Below are 16,334 nucleotides of genomic sequence, written 5' to 3' on the forward strand. Positions count from 1 at the left end.
TATTTAAATTTATGGCAAGATTAAACAGATTTATTATATACTGAAACGAAAAAGAAACGCAACTTCAAATTGTAGGTTTAATAAAATAATACTTGTGAGCATTATGTTTAAATTTCATATGTAATAGTTAATATTGAATATTGATGTAACATCCTTTAAATGTTTAGAGATTTTTAAGAACAGGTCACTTTGCTAGAAGGTCATGATTGGTAGTACCCTACGTGAATCCAAGTTGAAATGGCAGCAGTTTTGAAACCGTGCCCTAATATCGTGTGTGTCCTCCTCGAACAGTTATCACATCTCTAATTCTTTGTTGCATTGAGTTCATCAGGGCATTGACTTTCCGTATTGGAATGTTATTCCATTCTTGGACGAGTGCATTTGCTAACTGAGGGAGGGTATTTGGGGGGTTACGGCGATTTCGAATTCTTCTGTCTAATTCATCCCACAAATGCTCGATTGGGGACAGGTCGGGGCTATATGGAGGCCAATCTATAGGAACAATGTTCTGTGTCGCAAGAAAGTCTCTACAGACTCTTGCAACGTGTGGTCTCGCGTTATCTTGCTGAAAGGTTAGATGATGCTGCCTAACAAACGGCACAACATGGGGCCTAAGGATCTCATCCCGATAGCGTACGGCCGTTAAATTCCCATTGACTATCACCAAAGGCGTCTTCAAACCATGGGAGATTCCCGCCCAAACCATAACTGATCCACCCCCAAATCGGTCGTGTTCCAAAACACAGGCGTCAGCAAAACGTTCGCCTCGACGCCGGTACACACGTTGACGGCCATCTGCTCGAAATAACGTGAATCGAGATTCATCGGTGAAGAGCATAGACCTCCAACGTCTCATAGGAAAACGTCTGGGCATATGTGCCGTTGCCCATTGCATACGACGTGCTCGACGTTGCGGTGTTAGTGGTAAACCAACGTACTGTCGCCTTGCACGCAAATTAGCCTCACGCAGTCTGTTGATCACTGTTTGGGGATGAATTCGACGGTTATGATTACCAATCGTATTCCTTGCCGTTTCAGCGGCCGTTAATCTCCTGTTACGCAGGTGTGCCAACCTAAGAACCCGGTCTTGACGTCGCGACGTTACGCGTGGACGTCCTGATCTCGGCTGGTCATCGACTCTTCCTGTTGCGTTAAGACGTGAAACTAATTGACTAATAGTCGATTTGTGAACTCTGAATTGTCGAGCGACGTGAAGTTGCGTGTTCCCTGCCAGAAGCATCGCTATAGCACGTCCTCTATCAACCTTTGATAACCGTGGCATAATTGTAAAAGGAATTATTGTTTGCAAAAGTATTGGCGATGATGTGGCTCAATGTTAGTGATGAATTGATACTGGTTTGAATGAAAAAAGAACGCATATGTTTGTACAGGCACGGTTTTTGATGTTTTTACCGCGCCGGAAGTGCATAGGTCTCTAGTCACACTTGGGTGATTTTGAAGATTGGTATGGGTGTTAGGCAGGGTGCATGTTTATTTCCGCGATTTTTATACAGATATGTATATTTAATACAAAATTAATCACAATTTTCCATGTTGCGTTTCTTTTTCGTTTCAGTATATATTTTAGGTATAAATAAAATCAACAGTCAATTTGATACTGGGAAGTAGTGCATACCTGGAAATTCTCCTTGACCTGCCTGGATGACAGATGTAGGTACTTCTGACAGGCTCCTATGTTACAGAAACACCCCGTTCTGAGGTGGATGTTGTACAGCTGAGCCATCTTGCTAACCTGGAGGAAAATTTACAACAAGTACATATAGTAAGTGTTTTAATCACAACAGGTATGCAAGTCAATTAAAAAAATCCATTGATTTCAGCCAATGGTGGAACCATATTTACCTCTGCAAACCCTATGTAATTTCCATTCGCTCGTCTCAGGTTGAAGTTTATTACTGGACCCTGTGTACGAATGTCATCAAATTCATTCTCACAGTAGATTTCCGCCATTGGGCGTCCATTGCCATGGTGCAATGATGACAAGTTGTGATGGAAATATTGGGCAATGGTAAAAACATGCTGGGAAATTTTCTGAATACCGCCTGGTGAGAAAACAAAAGAATGTGTTTGTCATACAAATATACTCCATATCAGTGTATTTGACTCAAGGTTTCAGGGCCTTAATGCCATTGATGAAACAATTCTAGGTTTATACACTTTATAACTGTGATGGACTGGGACTTATAATGTGAATTTAACTTTGTTTTTGCCAGCAATTTATCTGATATTTTTCTCCCTGCTGACTGGATATAATTAGGGTATTGTCAGTATATGTAATTTGGCAGATTTTAAAGACACAATCCTTCACAATAAAAATGATTACATATTAAAGGCCTGCAGAAATTGTGTTTTCAAGGTTATTGATAACATTTTCAAGGCTTTTCAAAAGCAAATTGAAGGCACCATACAATTTTTTAAGCAAGACACCATTCAATGCTGGAGGGTCTTTTTATGAACCTTTTATAATTGAAAATGTATGACTTTAGAAAATGTCCGAAATACCATGCCTGAAAAGAATATAAAATAAAAAAGATCACTTTCTACTTTTCTGCATGAAATCTGGTGCAAATTTTAAACAAAACCTTATAAAGCTTACAGACTACAGATTCAGCAAATTTCAAAGTGAAAAATATCAACAGTTTGTAGAATGTGAGAGTTATCTCTCTTACTTCACAGTAAATTGGAAAAGAAACAATAAAAATGAAATTAAGAATTTCTACATAATTCATAAAGATAAAATAGAAATAACATTTCAAGATAAAATACAACTTCCTGAAATTCTGGGATATCAAATGAAATTATTTTGGCAAATGAATGGGTTTGCCCTCAATTCCCCAGCAGACTAATTGGCAGATACTAAAGCATGTAGTAAATGCATGGATTAAGAATCTCTAGAACAGGATTGCCAGTGGTATAAAATCACCATCTCCGGTATGATGACTCCACCCAATAAAGGGAAGGTCGCAATATTTCCAAAGACCATAAATTGAATCTGTTTACATTTCAGTTAAATAGTTTTACTTTTAACACTGTCAGAAATTTTACTTATTTTCTATTTAAAAAAAAAAAAAAAAAAATGTAAATCTATTTCAAATTTGAAAGAAAGCGAATCCATATAGGATTTTAATATCATAGACAGACCAGCATGTGTTGAGCTACTCTGGTATACTTTGCAGGAATTTTTAAAACAGCGCCAGGTCAGATTTTTTGTATACCTGCTGGCGTTCATGCTATGTTAAAGGCCTAGATTTACTGTGCAGATTAATGAAAAAGGTACAAATTTTCTCAACAGTCTGAATATTGCCACAGGTACAGTGAGTGGTGTATAGGAGATACAGAGTTTGTCAATCCCCTCCACAAATCCAAAACTATATATAAACACATGAAGTACATACAATTTGAATCTCAATATTTTCAATGATCTTGGCTGGGAACCTTTTTCCTACATATACATGAAGGAAACAGAGAAACAGTTTGTTATCAAACTCCAGACAGAAACAAGACACATTGTAACCTGTCAATAACAATACTTGTGTAATCTGGATACCTGTATGTAACCTGTCAATAACAATACTTGTGTAATCTGGATACCTGTATGTAACCTGTCAATAACAATACTTGTGTAATCTGGATACCTGTATGTAACCTGTCAATAACAATACTTGTGTAATCTGGATACCTGTATGTAACCTGTCAATAACAATACTTGTATAATCTGGATACCTGTATGTAACCTGTCAATAACAATACTTGTATAATCTGGAGACATGTATGTAACCTGTCAATAACAATACTTGTGTAATCTGGATACCTGTATGTATTAACCTGTCAATAACAATACTTGTATAATCTGGATACCTGTATGTAACCTGTCAATAACAATACTTGTGTAATCTGGATACCTGTATGTAACCTGTTTGTTACAATACTTGTGTAATCTGGATACCTGTATGTAACCTGTCAATAACAATACTTGTGTAATCTGGATACCTGTATGTAACCTGTCAATAACAATACTTGTGTAATCTGGATACCTGTATGTAACCTGTCAATAACAATACTTGTGTAATCTGGATACCTGTATGTAACCTGTCAATAATAATACTTGTGTAATCTGGATACCTGTATGTAACCTGTCAATAACGATACCTGTGTAATCTGGATACCTGTATGTAACCTGTTTGTTACAATACTTGTGTAATCTGGATACCTGTATGTAACCTGTCAATAACAATACTTGTGTAATATGGATACCTGTATGTAACCTGTCAATAACAATACTTGTGTAATCTGGATACCTGTATGTAACCTGTCAATAACAATACCTGTGTAATCTGGAGACCTGTATGTAACCTGTCAATAACAATACTTGTGTAATCTGGAGACCTGTATGTAACCTGTCAATAACAATACTTGTGTAATCTGGATACCTGTATGTAACCTGTCAATAACGATACTTGTATAATCTGGATACCTGTATGTAACCTGTCAATAACGATACTTGTGTAATCTGGATACCTGTATATAACCTGTCAATAACAATACTTGTGTAATCTGGATACCTGTATAGCCGTGCACCTTTTTTTACAGACAGATCATTGTAATCAGAATTTTCATGTCTTTTTTTAACTGGCTCAAATTTTTGTGGGTTTCTTTTTCAAGCTTTTGAAACCAAAAGAATGTAACATTTCCTAAATTACAGAAAAAGCAATCAACTTAAGTTTCAACGTATCTATTACATCCAATTTTATTGTAATCTGGAAAATAGCAAAACGTATATGTAGAGCCCTTTGAGTATAGCATTGTTTATAGTATACAATGTATTGTTAATTAATATCTCATCATATTGCAGAGTTTTTCATCATCTCTTGATTATACTACCACCAGAAAATGCATCATACAGAGATTTAGCAATAGTATATAAACATTTAGAAAGGGTAAATAGGAACTGTTATGAGGAAAAGAAAAGAAGAGAGATGTGTTGAAATTTGTTGGAAGTAATTAAGGTTGCTTTTTAAATGACAGACATTAATATTAGCTTTATAGTGTAATGTGAAGGATATTTGTTTTTTTTTTAAATGTTTAAATTTTTCATAGTTTTACAGCGATATTAAAGCAAAATCAATATATTTTTTCTCCAATTCTTTCTTTTTTAGAATCATTTTTAAAGTATCTGTTTTTTGTAATTGTATTTTGTTTTAAAAAATAGGGAAAACAATAACACATCAAAATAAATACTTGTATTGTAATACATATTTAATAAGTATATAAATACATTTTTAGTAATTTAATTCCCTGAGTTCTTACAACACTGCATGTCTCCAAGTTCTAACACCCATATGAAGAGTTCAGTTCAATAGCAAGTGTAATTTTTACATAAATCACATGTTAAATTGAATACCGGAGAACAATAGGACATATCGATAAAAATGTTGAAATATTGGCAAAGCAAACTGAAAAAGGACACGAAGCTAATTTGTTTGAATGTGTTAAAATCTGAAAAGGAAGACAAATTTCTAACGATGTTTAAAAACGATGAATGATCTTCTAAATCAGAAAAATGCAGGAAGAAGTGTCACAGTGAGCAGAGAAAATATAAATATTTCAGAAACAGAAATTAAAACATCATTAATTTCAAGGACGAGAAGTAATTGCACCAGCGTTCAAATCAACACATGTTTGATTGAATAAAAGGATGCATTGCACCGGGGAATTTAAACGCACCAATCACACAATTTAATTGTTTTAAAAACTGAAATTAAAGTATTATCACTTCCAAGGACAAATATAATTGGGGGATAATTACAAATTAATGTTATCTTTGATTGCACAGAACAATTTATTTCATGACAAAATTTTAATGCATCCGAGAATTTCAAAGGAACAATTCTGAAAAAAAATTCTAAAACAAATGGCAATAATTTTATAAACCTTTCCACAAATCCTGCTAAATCTAATTAACACTAATTAAGACTAAATGGAGATTCACAATTAAGGCAAAGCTTTCTATCAGACTTTGTCATTAAAGAGAGAAGAAATAGTTATCTTTATGGAAATCAATATATGTACCGGTGAGAACAGACGGTGTACTGACGATTACCAGCTTACAGAGTATTTCTTCTTTTTCTTCTTTATTTGATTATTTAATTTCACTAATCAATCCAGGCGTTGGTCAAATGAGAGAAAGTTTAAGAATTCATTTGGACGAAAAATTTGTTGACGCCTCCAAAGCTTGGAAAGTGTTAATCTTGTCTCTGTAGTACAAAGCGTTAATTGCCTGCTCCTGTTAAAAATACCGATGGTTCCCTCCGTTGTACATTTTTATAATCAGGATCCTTTTCAACATAATTACCCTCCTGGTACTGTCTTATGGCTTCAAATAATCTATACACAGCATACTGACAGCTGTAAAGTATAACTTGACAATTCTGTGTTTTATTTTTCTGTTCACAGTAGCTGGGAGTGTATGTACCGTATTTGACCTAATAAGGGCGCAGGGCGCGGGTAATTGACAGTGGGGGCGCCCTTATTAAGATTAGTTATTCTGAAGTTTTATGAAAGAGACTATACCTTATAGCAGAATACCCAAGGTTGTGGAAACGGTAAACTATTCAGAAGATATCTAATCATTATCATATATTAAGCTTAAACATCACTTTAATACTCCTGTAAACTTGTAAACCATGCCAGCTGATCTTTAGACCAGAGAACCTGTGTTCCACCATTTATGTTCAAATGGAACTCTTTTGTGTTCTATTTATAGAAACAGGTGATTTCCCAGATCATATCAGACATCGTTTTCTTTGACCTAATAATTGATTTACAATGTCTTTTACTAGCTTTCTGTTCTGAACAAAAGTTATTTATCAACAAGAATGAAGTCATGAAGTCTTTACTTTATCTTCAAATAAAGATGTAAGTTATTATTTGTATGTGTGTTTAGTTTTGGGTGCTCTTTGCACTGACATGTCATCTGTAGCCTGTAGGAATACACAAAATGTGGCGAAAACATGTGTTCCAGTTACTTAATTTGCTGAAGAAAATTGAACACATAAAGTAGCAAAATATTTCACATGAATTATTACTTTTGAACACCATTTTGACACTCGGTCAAAGATTTATTTCCTTGAAAAAAAGTAGGGGCGCCCTTATTAGGGCAGGCGCCCTTATTAGGTCAAATACGGTATGTTTAAATTTGTGAGTAAAATGCTCCTTCTCAACTTAACTAGCCATGGGTGTTCAATACGATACTTCTCCTTCTCAAAAGGAGAAGTATCGTATTGAAACCCTTGGCTAGCGAAGTTGTCCCATTCTGTACCTTGAGAAGTGTTATGTCACATGACCAGCCTATACTGTAATGTGACTACATATATGTATAATGTAATCAATATCATAAGACATGTGTAACAACATGATAGTGATTTCACAAAAAATTAATGACGTCACAATTTATATAGGACATCGTATGATAGTCCCTACAGTCGACAAGAGACCCATGGGCCATTCTAACGGTCATCTGACACTTTAGACCCTTGAACTGCAGTTGTATACATAATCAATAGCAAGTAACGGTGTATATTGGTACCCTTTGAGTCCCTCGAGGTAGAAATTGTTGAAATCCAGATGAATATACTATGGATACAATTGCATACAAAGAGGTCTCTCTAGAAAATCCGGGTAATATATGATAAAGGATTGAATCCAATAAGGTAGTTCTTCCTAAGATCTGAATTTTAATGCCGAGACAACTCACCCTTGAAATACTACCAGAAAACAAAATGTTGAAATATCATTTCATCAAGTGTTATGTGAAAGAAATAAATATTTACCTCCAATCCTGCTTAACGTATCAAAACCATGGCGGAGAGCGATGATGTCCAAATATGGTATCGTTCCATCCTCAAATCTAAAAAACATAATATCTCTATTTATAAGTCAGTTTTTAGAAATAAAAAGATACATGTTCGGAATACCAAGCAGCTGTAATATATCTAAAGACCACAGGCATCAAAACAATGTTCAAAGTAAACAACGTTCAAAGTAAACAATGTTTAACATAAATAACATAACGTACATAACACCAAAGTTTGTCAGCGCTCCAGTGGCTTCATTCCGTACATGATAAAGAACCATAATATCTTGGATAAGTTTGAGTGTCAAGGTCAAGGTCACAGTTACTTTTTTTCTAAAACCCTTGTCAGCACTCTAGCAGCTTCATAATTCCTTGAGGGATCAAACACTTAATAAGGAACATAATATCTTAGACAAGTTTGAGTTTCAGTGTAGTAAGGTCAAGGTCGAGGTTAGGCTGGTATCTATTTTTAGAATTTCCTTAAGCACTCTATCATCGTCATTCCTTGAGGGATCCTGTTTAAACTTCATATAATTACAAAGGACAATAATATCTCGGACAAGTTCCAGTTTAAGGGTTGTTCAAGGTCAAGGTTACTTTATTTTTCAGCACTCTAGCGTCTTTATTCATTGAGGGATTTAGATCAAACTTAACACAGTTATAAAGGACAGTAATATCTTGGACAGGTTTAAGTGTCAAGGTTGTTGGCTCAAGATCAAGGTCACTGTTATGTTTTTAAATAAATCCTTTACAGTGATCTAGTGTTTTCTTTTGAGGAATTTTCATCAAAATTCATACTCTTATTTAGGATCATGATATCTCAGACACGAGTGTCAGGCTTGTTTGGTCAAGGTCATGCACTGTTATTTTTTGTAGAATATTCAATGTCAGGACTGTAGTGGCTTTATTCCTTGAAGGATTTCATCAAACTTCACACACTAATGAAAGACAATAATATCTTGGACAAGTTTCAGTTTCAGGTTTGTTGAGATTGTTAATAATGGTATTACTGAGAAAATAATTTGGTTTAATCAAGTCTAAAGATCCCTCAAGTTATCTTTTCAAAGATCTGTGAATCATTACAGATGCAAACAAAAATAAAATCCCCTGAATTCATAAATTCCAAGAATCTAAGGCAGTCATGAAAAAACTAATCAACTGACTGATGTGATGACAATATTGTTCACTTAGAGAAGTCAGCTCGTCATGTACATTCACAACAATTCTAGTCCTCAAACATATACATCAAATAAAGAGAATCCACAACAAGTCTGTTTTAATTGATAAAAGAATTTAATAATCATCAGTAGAAAATAATGAATTGGTGGTAAACAATTGTCAATATCTCCTTAATTACAATTATGACATTAAAAACAAATTAATGTTAGGTCTTATTTTATTCCCTGAAGGGAATATCTTTCACATGGGTGTTGCAGATCCCAAGACTTTAAGATTCAGATATAATGAAATTTAGTTAAATTTACTTCAAAAATATGATCCTATTTCCTTAACATACATCAACAGCATGAAAATGTTCACAACTGTTTTTAATAGCCCTAGCTGTCGGCTGAGAAATCGAGAAATACAAATCAAACGAGGGATTGAACCGTCTGAAGGGAATCACTTAGGCTTACAGACTAACAGAGGGAGGTAAACGGAAGAGTTTCTGTCATCGACTAACTGAGGGAGGTAAATGGAAGAGATTCTGTCATCGACTGACAGAGGGAGGTAAACGGAAGAGTTTCTGTTATCGACTAACAGAGGGAGGTAAACGGAAGAGTTTCTGTCATCGACTAACAGAGGGAGGTAAATGGAAGAGATTCTGTCATCGACTAACTGAGGGAGGTAAATGGAAGAGATTCTGTCATCGACTAACAGAGGGAGGTAAACGGAAGAGTTTCTGTCATCGACTGTCTCATATCAACACTATCCAACTATTTGTTCCCACATGATGGGATATATGTTGCCCACAGGACACATTCCGCCATGTCTATTAGCGTAAACCTTGGGTATTCAGTCCACAGACTATGTTACAGATGAGATAATCTAGCAAATTGTCATGGCAAGGGATGTTTCATCCCCTCCTCCACCTTTCTTTGTCAATCCAAATCTTATCTATATATATTGGCATGCTGTTTCCTTTCTATCGAGATGCCATGTTTACATAAACATCATGAATCCAGTGGGATTATCATTAAATTTTAATTGGAAACAAATCATTGCATATTCCATTGATTTTAACCGCAAGGCACACCGTAGTTAATGTGCTCATGAGTAAATTTTGTTTCAACTCTTGTGTAGGCAATAGATAAAATGATTATAGCTAGTCGACTCTAGTCAGCTAATGTAGATTATAGCTAGTCGACTCTAGTCAGCTTATGTAGATTATAGATAGTTGACTCTAGTCAGCTAATGTAGATTATAGCTAGTCGACTCTAGTCAGCTAATGTAGATTATAGATAGTCGACTCTAGTCAGCTAATGTAGATTATAGATAGTCGACTCTAGTCAGCTTATGTAGATTATAGATAGTCGACTCTAGTCAGCTAATGTAGATTATAGCTAGTCGACTCTAGTCAGCTAATGTAGATTATAGATAGTCGACTCTAGTCAGCTAATGTAGATTATAGCTAGTCGACTCTAGTCAGCTAATGTAGATTATAGCTAGTCGACTCTAGTCAGCTAATGTAGATTATAGATAGTCGACTCCAGTCAGCTAATGTAGATTATAGATAGTCGACTCTAGTCAGCTAATGTAGATTATAGATAGTCGACTCTAGTCAGCTTATGTAGATTATAGATAGTCGACTCTAGTCAGCTAATGTAGATTATAGCTAGTTGACTCAGCTAATGTAGATTATAGATAGTTGACTCTAGTCAGCTAATGTAGATTATAGCTAGTCGACTCTAGTCAGCTAATGTAGATTATAGATAGTTGACTCTAGTCAGCTAATGTAGATTATAGCTAGTCGACTCTAGTCAGCTAATGTAGATTATAGATAGTCGACTCTAGTCAGCTAATGTAGATTATAGATAGTCGACTCCAGTCAGCTAATGTAGATTATAGCTAGTTGACTCAGCTTATGTAGATTATAGCTAGTCGACTCTAGTCAGCTTATGTAGATTATAGATAGTTGACTCTAGTCAGCTAATGTAGATTATAGATAGTTGACTCTAGTCAGCTAATGTAGATTATAGATAGTCGACTCTAGTCAGCTAATGTAGATTATAGATAGTCGACTCTAGTCAGCTAATGTAGATTATAGATAGTCGACTCTAGTCAGCTAATGTAGATTATAGATAGTTGACTCTAGTCAGCTAATGTAGATTATAGCTAGTTGACTCTAGTCAGCTTATGTAGATTATAGATAGTTGACTCTAGTCAGCTAATGTAGATTATAGCTAGTTGACTCTAGTCAGCTTATGTAGATTATAGATAGTCGACTCTAGTCAGCTAATGTAGATTATAGATAGTCGACTCTAGTCAGCTAATGTAGATTATAGATAGTCGACTCTAGTCAGCTAATGTAGATTATAGATAGTTGACTCTAGTCAGCTAATGTAGATTATAGATAGTCGACTCTAGTCAGCTAATGTAGATTATAGATAGTCGACTCTAGTCAGCTTATGTAGATTATAGATAGTCGACTCTAGTCAGCTTATGTAGATTATAGATAGTTGACTCTAGTCAGCTAATGTAGATTATAGCTAGTCGACTCTAGTCAGCTAATGTAGATTATAGCTAGTCGACTCTAGTCAGCTTATTTAGATTATAGATAGTTGACTCTAGTCAGCTAATGTAGATTATAGCTAGTCGACTCTAGTCAGCTTATGTAGATTATAGATAGTCGACTCTAGTCAGCTAATGTAGATTATAGATAGTTGACTCTAGTCAGCTTATGTAGATTATAGATAGTCGACTCTAGTCAGCTAATGTAGATTATAGATAGTCGACTCTAGTCAGCTTATGTAGATTTAGTCAGCTTATGTAGATTATAGATAGTTACTCTAGTCAGCTAATGTAGATTATAGATAGTTACTCTAGTCAGCTAATGTAGATTATAGATAGTTACTCTAGTCAGCTAATGTAGATTATAGATAGTTGACTCTAGTCAGCTAATGTAGATTATAGCTAGTTGACTCTAGTCAGCTTATGTAGATTATAGATAGTCGACTCTAGTCAGCTAATGTAGATTATAGATAGTTGACTCTAGTCAGCTAATGTAGATTATAGATAGTCGACTCTAGTCAGCTAATGTAGATTATAGATAGTTGACTCAGCTTATGTAGATTATAGATAGTCGACTCTAGTCAGCTAATGTAGATTATAGCTAGTTGACTCAGCTTATGTAGATTATAGATAGTCGACTCTAGTCAGCTAATGTAGATTATAGATAGTTGACTCAGCTTATGTAGATTATAGATAGTTGACTCAGCTAATGTAGATTATAGATAGTTGACTCTAGTCAGCTTATGTAGATTATAGCTAGTTACTCTAGTCAGCTAATGTAGATTATAGCTAGTTACTCTAGTCAGCTAATGTAGATTATAGATAGTCGACTCTAGTCAGCTTATGTAGATTATAGATAGTTGACTCTAGTCAGCTTATGTAGATTATAGATAGTCGACTCTAGTCAGCTTATGTAGATTATAGATAGTCGACTCTAGTCAGCTAATGTAGATTATAGCTAGTCGACTCTAGTCAGCTAATGTAGATTATAGATAGTCGACTCTAGTCAGCTAATGTAGATTATAGATAGTTGACTCTAGTCAGCTAATGTAGATTATAGATAGTTGACTCTAGTCAGCTAATGTAGATTATAGATAGTTGACTCAGCTTATGTAGATTATAGATAGTTGACTCTAGTCAGCTAATGTAGATTATAGATAGTTGACTCAGCTAATGTAGATTATAGATAGTTGACTCTAGTCAGCTTATGTAGATTATAGATAGTTGACTCTAGTCAGCTTATGTAGATTATAGATAGTTACTCTAGTCAGCTTATGTAGATTATAGATAGTTGACTCTAGTCAGCTTATGTAGATTATAGATAGTTGACTCTAGTCAGCTAATGTAGATTATAGCTAGTTGACTCTAGTCAGCTTATGTAGATTATAGATAGTCGACTCTAGTCAGCTTATGTAGATTATAGATAGTTGACTCAGCTAATGTAGATTATAGATAGTTGACTCTAGTCAGCTTATGTAGATTATAGATAGTTGACTCTAGTCAGCTAATGTAGATTATAGATAGTCGACTCTAGTCAGCTAATGTAGATTATAGATAGTCGACTCTAGTCAGCTTATGTAGATTATAGATAGTTGACTCAGCTAATGTAGATTATAGATAGTCGACTCTAGTCAGCTTATGTCGTTCTTAGACGTCAACTTTTTTTAACGGTTTAGATAATATTTCTAGACAAAAAATATTCAAACAGTACAAATACATTTAATTAACAACACTGAAAGAAAATGATCTGATTTCAGTCGGAGAAGATTTTCCAATCTGGTGCATAGGAATTGAATCACATGGAAGTCTCCTGCCCTGGAGGAGAGAAATTGCAGTATAGATTTTATTGATTTCGACCAAGCAGACCACTGATCCTCGCACACCCATCTAGCTTGTGATAAGTAATTGGTTAGTAATCACTATGGGTTTCATACACTAGCGGCACTATATTTTTTCCCTTATTACAGCAATGATGGAAAGAAAAAAAATACAAGCATTGTTGTGATCTGGATTAAGTCCTATTGATTCTTGTGTAGCATGCAAGCTTTCGTGTGATCCAGTAAATGTGGCATGTGATCTGCTTCAATAAAGGACATCTAAATACTGGGTGACCAGCATGATATTATAGAGAAAATTATTAGTTTTAATTTGGATTAAGGTCTGGAATTCAAATTTATTACATTATGTAATTCAGATTGATTACCACAGATTGAAAAAAAAAACCAAAAAAAAACCCCAAACAAATAACAAGAGGCCCATGGGCCTTTATGATCACCTGTCTAAGTCTTAAACATTTAACTCCTATCTTATATGTATTTACAATGTATTTCTAAACAGTTCCTGTATATTAAGTAGTATAGTTTCGCCCCTCCTCATAATTCTAACCAATTTTGAATCATTTCCATTAAATTATGTTTTTCTTACATAAACTATAGTTAAGTTTATATAGCACCATTTCATGGAGAAACATGAAAATCTATGGGCAGTGAAATTTACAATTTCGATAAATCACCTTAAGACCTTTCCATCCATGAAGAGTATTTGATTCAATCAAATCTGGGTCTTGATAAGATTTTTGAAGTTCCAGTCAATCTGACCCAAAACATAGATTTTCATCTAGGAAATGATATAAGATTTGTTATTGATCTGAAAGTCGCTTCCATATGCTATACCCATGTTTTCTCTTCTTTTTCTCTTCATTTCCCTCCTTGTTATCAATGTTGAAGAAAATCTGTCAACATCTCTTCCAGTTATTTCACAGAAACGGCAGAAAATGACATTTTCAGTTAATTAAGGGGCCATAACTCTGTCAAATAAAGTCCTGCAAAAGTGTATAAAATTTGGCTGACTTCTTAAGGCATTTAACCTTGTTATCAGGTTCGAAGAAAATCTGTAAGCACTTCTTTCAATTATGTCTTTGAAATGGCAGTAACAAAATGTTTTCAGTTAATCAAGGGGCCATAACTCTGCAAAATACAGTTCTGCAAAAATAGCAATAAAAACTGGCTGAGCCCTAAGGCATTCAACTCTTTTACCAAGTTTAAAAAAAACTCTGTTAACATTTGTTGCAGTTATTGCACAGAAATAAGTGTGACAGACCAGTGGCCGGCTGGCTGGCTGGCTGGACAGACAGATTGACAAACCCAAATTAATATCCCCAGTTTCGGTGAAAGCAGGAATATATACATTATATCCTGAATATTGTGAGAGTACTGAAAACTGTAACAAAAGGATCGCCAAGTATCAAAAGGATCGCCTAGTATACCCCTTTGGAAAAAACAAATTAAAGCAAAAATTGTGTTTTGTTGTAGAAAAAATCCCAGGAGGTAAGTAATGACAATGATAAGGGTAAATGTACAATTGTGTGAAGTCAAGTTAATCTGTTATTCCACTGTAGATATTGATCTTGTCCAATGTCTATGACCTTTCTGTGACCTTTCTGTGACCTTTCTATGAACTCTCTCTTCGGGGAGGATTCCTCCATCACGAGTTCATGAACTTTTGGGAAAGTTTGCTTTGTTCCAATACAGAATCAATATGAGTCTCAATTCCATACCTATAGATATACACGGGTAAATCTCAGAAATTTATCAACTCAACAGTTCTTCCTTTTGTGATGGATTAAATTGTTTCTCATTGAATTCTTTCAGAGCAATACTGAAGGTTTTCACAGATTAAATGTAAAATTCTCAATAAGTGGGAAAATGAGGGTTTAACACTACCTGTATATATAATAGAATTAAAGTGAGAAAATCATTAGGGACCCCTCTCCCACGCCCTACCTCCCCCTCCCCTCCCAAAAAAAGAAATACAAGAACCTTACAACCCAACCCCCCCCTCCCCCCACCCACCAAAAAAAACATCAAAGCTTAAAAAAAAAAAAAAAAAAAAATAAAAAAAAAAAAAATGCAAATACCAGGTAAACAAAAATTAATGAAAAGGAAGAAAAAAATATTGCAAACATATTTGAATATATACCAAATTTTCATTTATCAATTTATTATTTTTTCTTCATATTTGAGTTTTTGTGAAGCTTTTGATATACAAGTGTACAAGCTTCTGATGAAAAGATCCTTCGATCCTTCTTTTAGAGATCATGCTTACAAGATTAATATCCCCCCTTTTCGTTCTTACAATTATATTCTTAAAAGCCTTTTTATATCTCTCTCTCGATCAACAGAATAAGACTGTTTTTACATCCCTGATTATATCAACCTCTTTCTTACTCAAACTGTTCTTGGTACTTAACAATACGATATGAACCACCAACAAAGACGATGAACACACAATAGGCTAACACACAATGTAGGGATGACAACTCAGAAAAAAAAAAACATTCCCAACATTTCCGGGATATTGTGCTGTATCTCTCTGCATTAAGGAAGACTACCGTGCAGAAATGCAAAGAGGAATGCCACATAGATCACCTTAGGAATGCTCTACCAACAACGTAGTACTGGAGGTCTCGGAAGTAACATCTACATTTACTGGTAAGGTCTTTTTTCCACGAGAAACATTTATCAGACGACCTCAACTTCATCTTATTTTTACTTAAATAAACAGTCACAGCTTTCTAACTCACCACAGAACAATGCTGTTTAGGTTGAATTATCTAGCTATGTATTCACCAATAATCAATTTATAACAAGTACCGTATTCACTGTAATTAGTGCCCAGGGTGCTTAAAAAATAGTTACAGAGGGGGAACTTATTAAGGTAACTAAATCTATGT

The 16,334-nt window shown here is 34.7% G+C and overlaps 1 protein-coding gene across 1 annotated transcript in view; it reads right to left on the reverse strand.

Annotated features, from left to right (window-relative positions):
• Positions 1 to 16,334, reverse strand: part of LOC117321770 (molybdenum cofactor sulfurase 3-like) — a 62,158-nt gene that overhangs the window by 8,372 nt on the left and 37,452 nt on the right. Inside the window, 3 exon segments of the mRNA XM_033876297.1 lie at positions 1,637 to 1,753; positions 1,864 to 2,063; positions 7,851 to 7,927. Coding sequence (XP_033732188.1) covers positions 1,637 to 1,753; positions 1,864 to 2,063; positions 7,851 to 7,927 — 394 coding nt within the window.

The sequence above is a fragment of the Pecten maximus genome, chromosome 2 (assembly GCF_902652985.1).
Source record: "Pecten maximus chromosome 2, xPecMax1.1, whole genome shotgun sequence".
In the NCBI taxonomy this organism is placed as follows: Eukaryota; Metazoa; Mollusca; class Bivalvia; order Pectinida; family Pectinidae; genus Pecten; species Pecten maximus.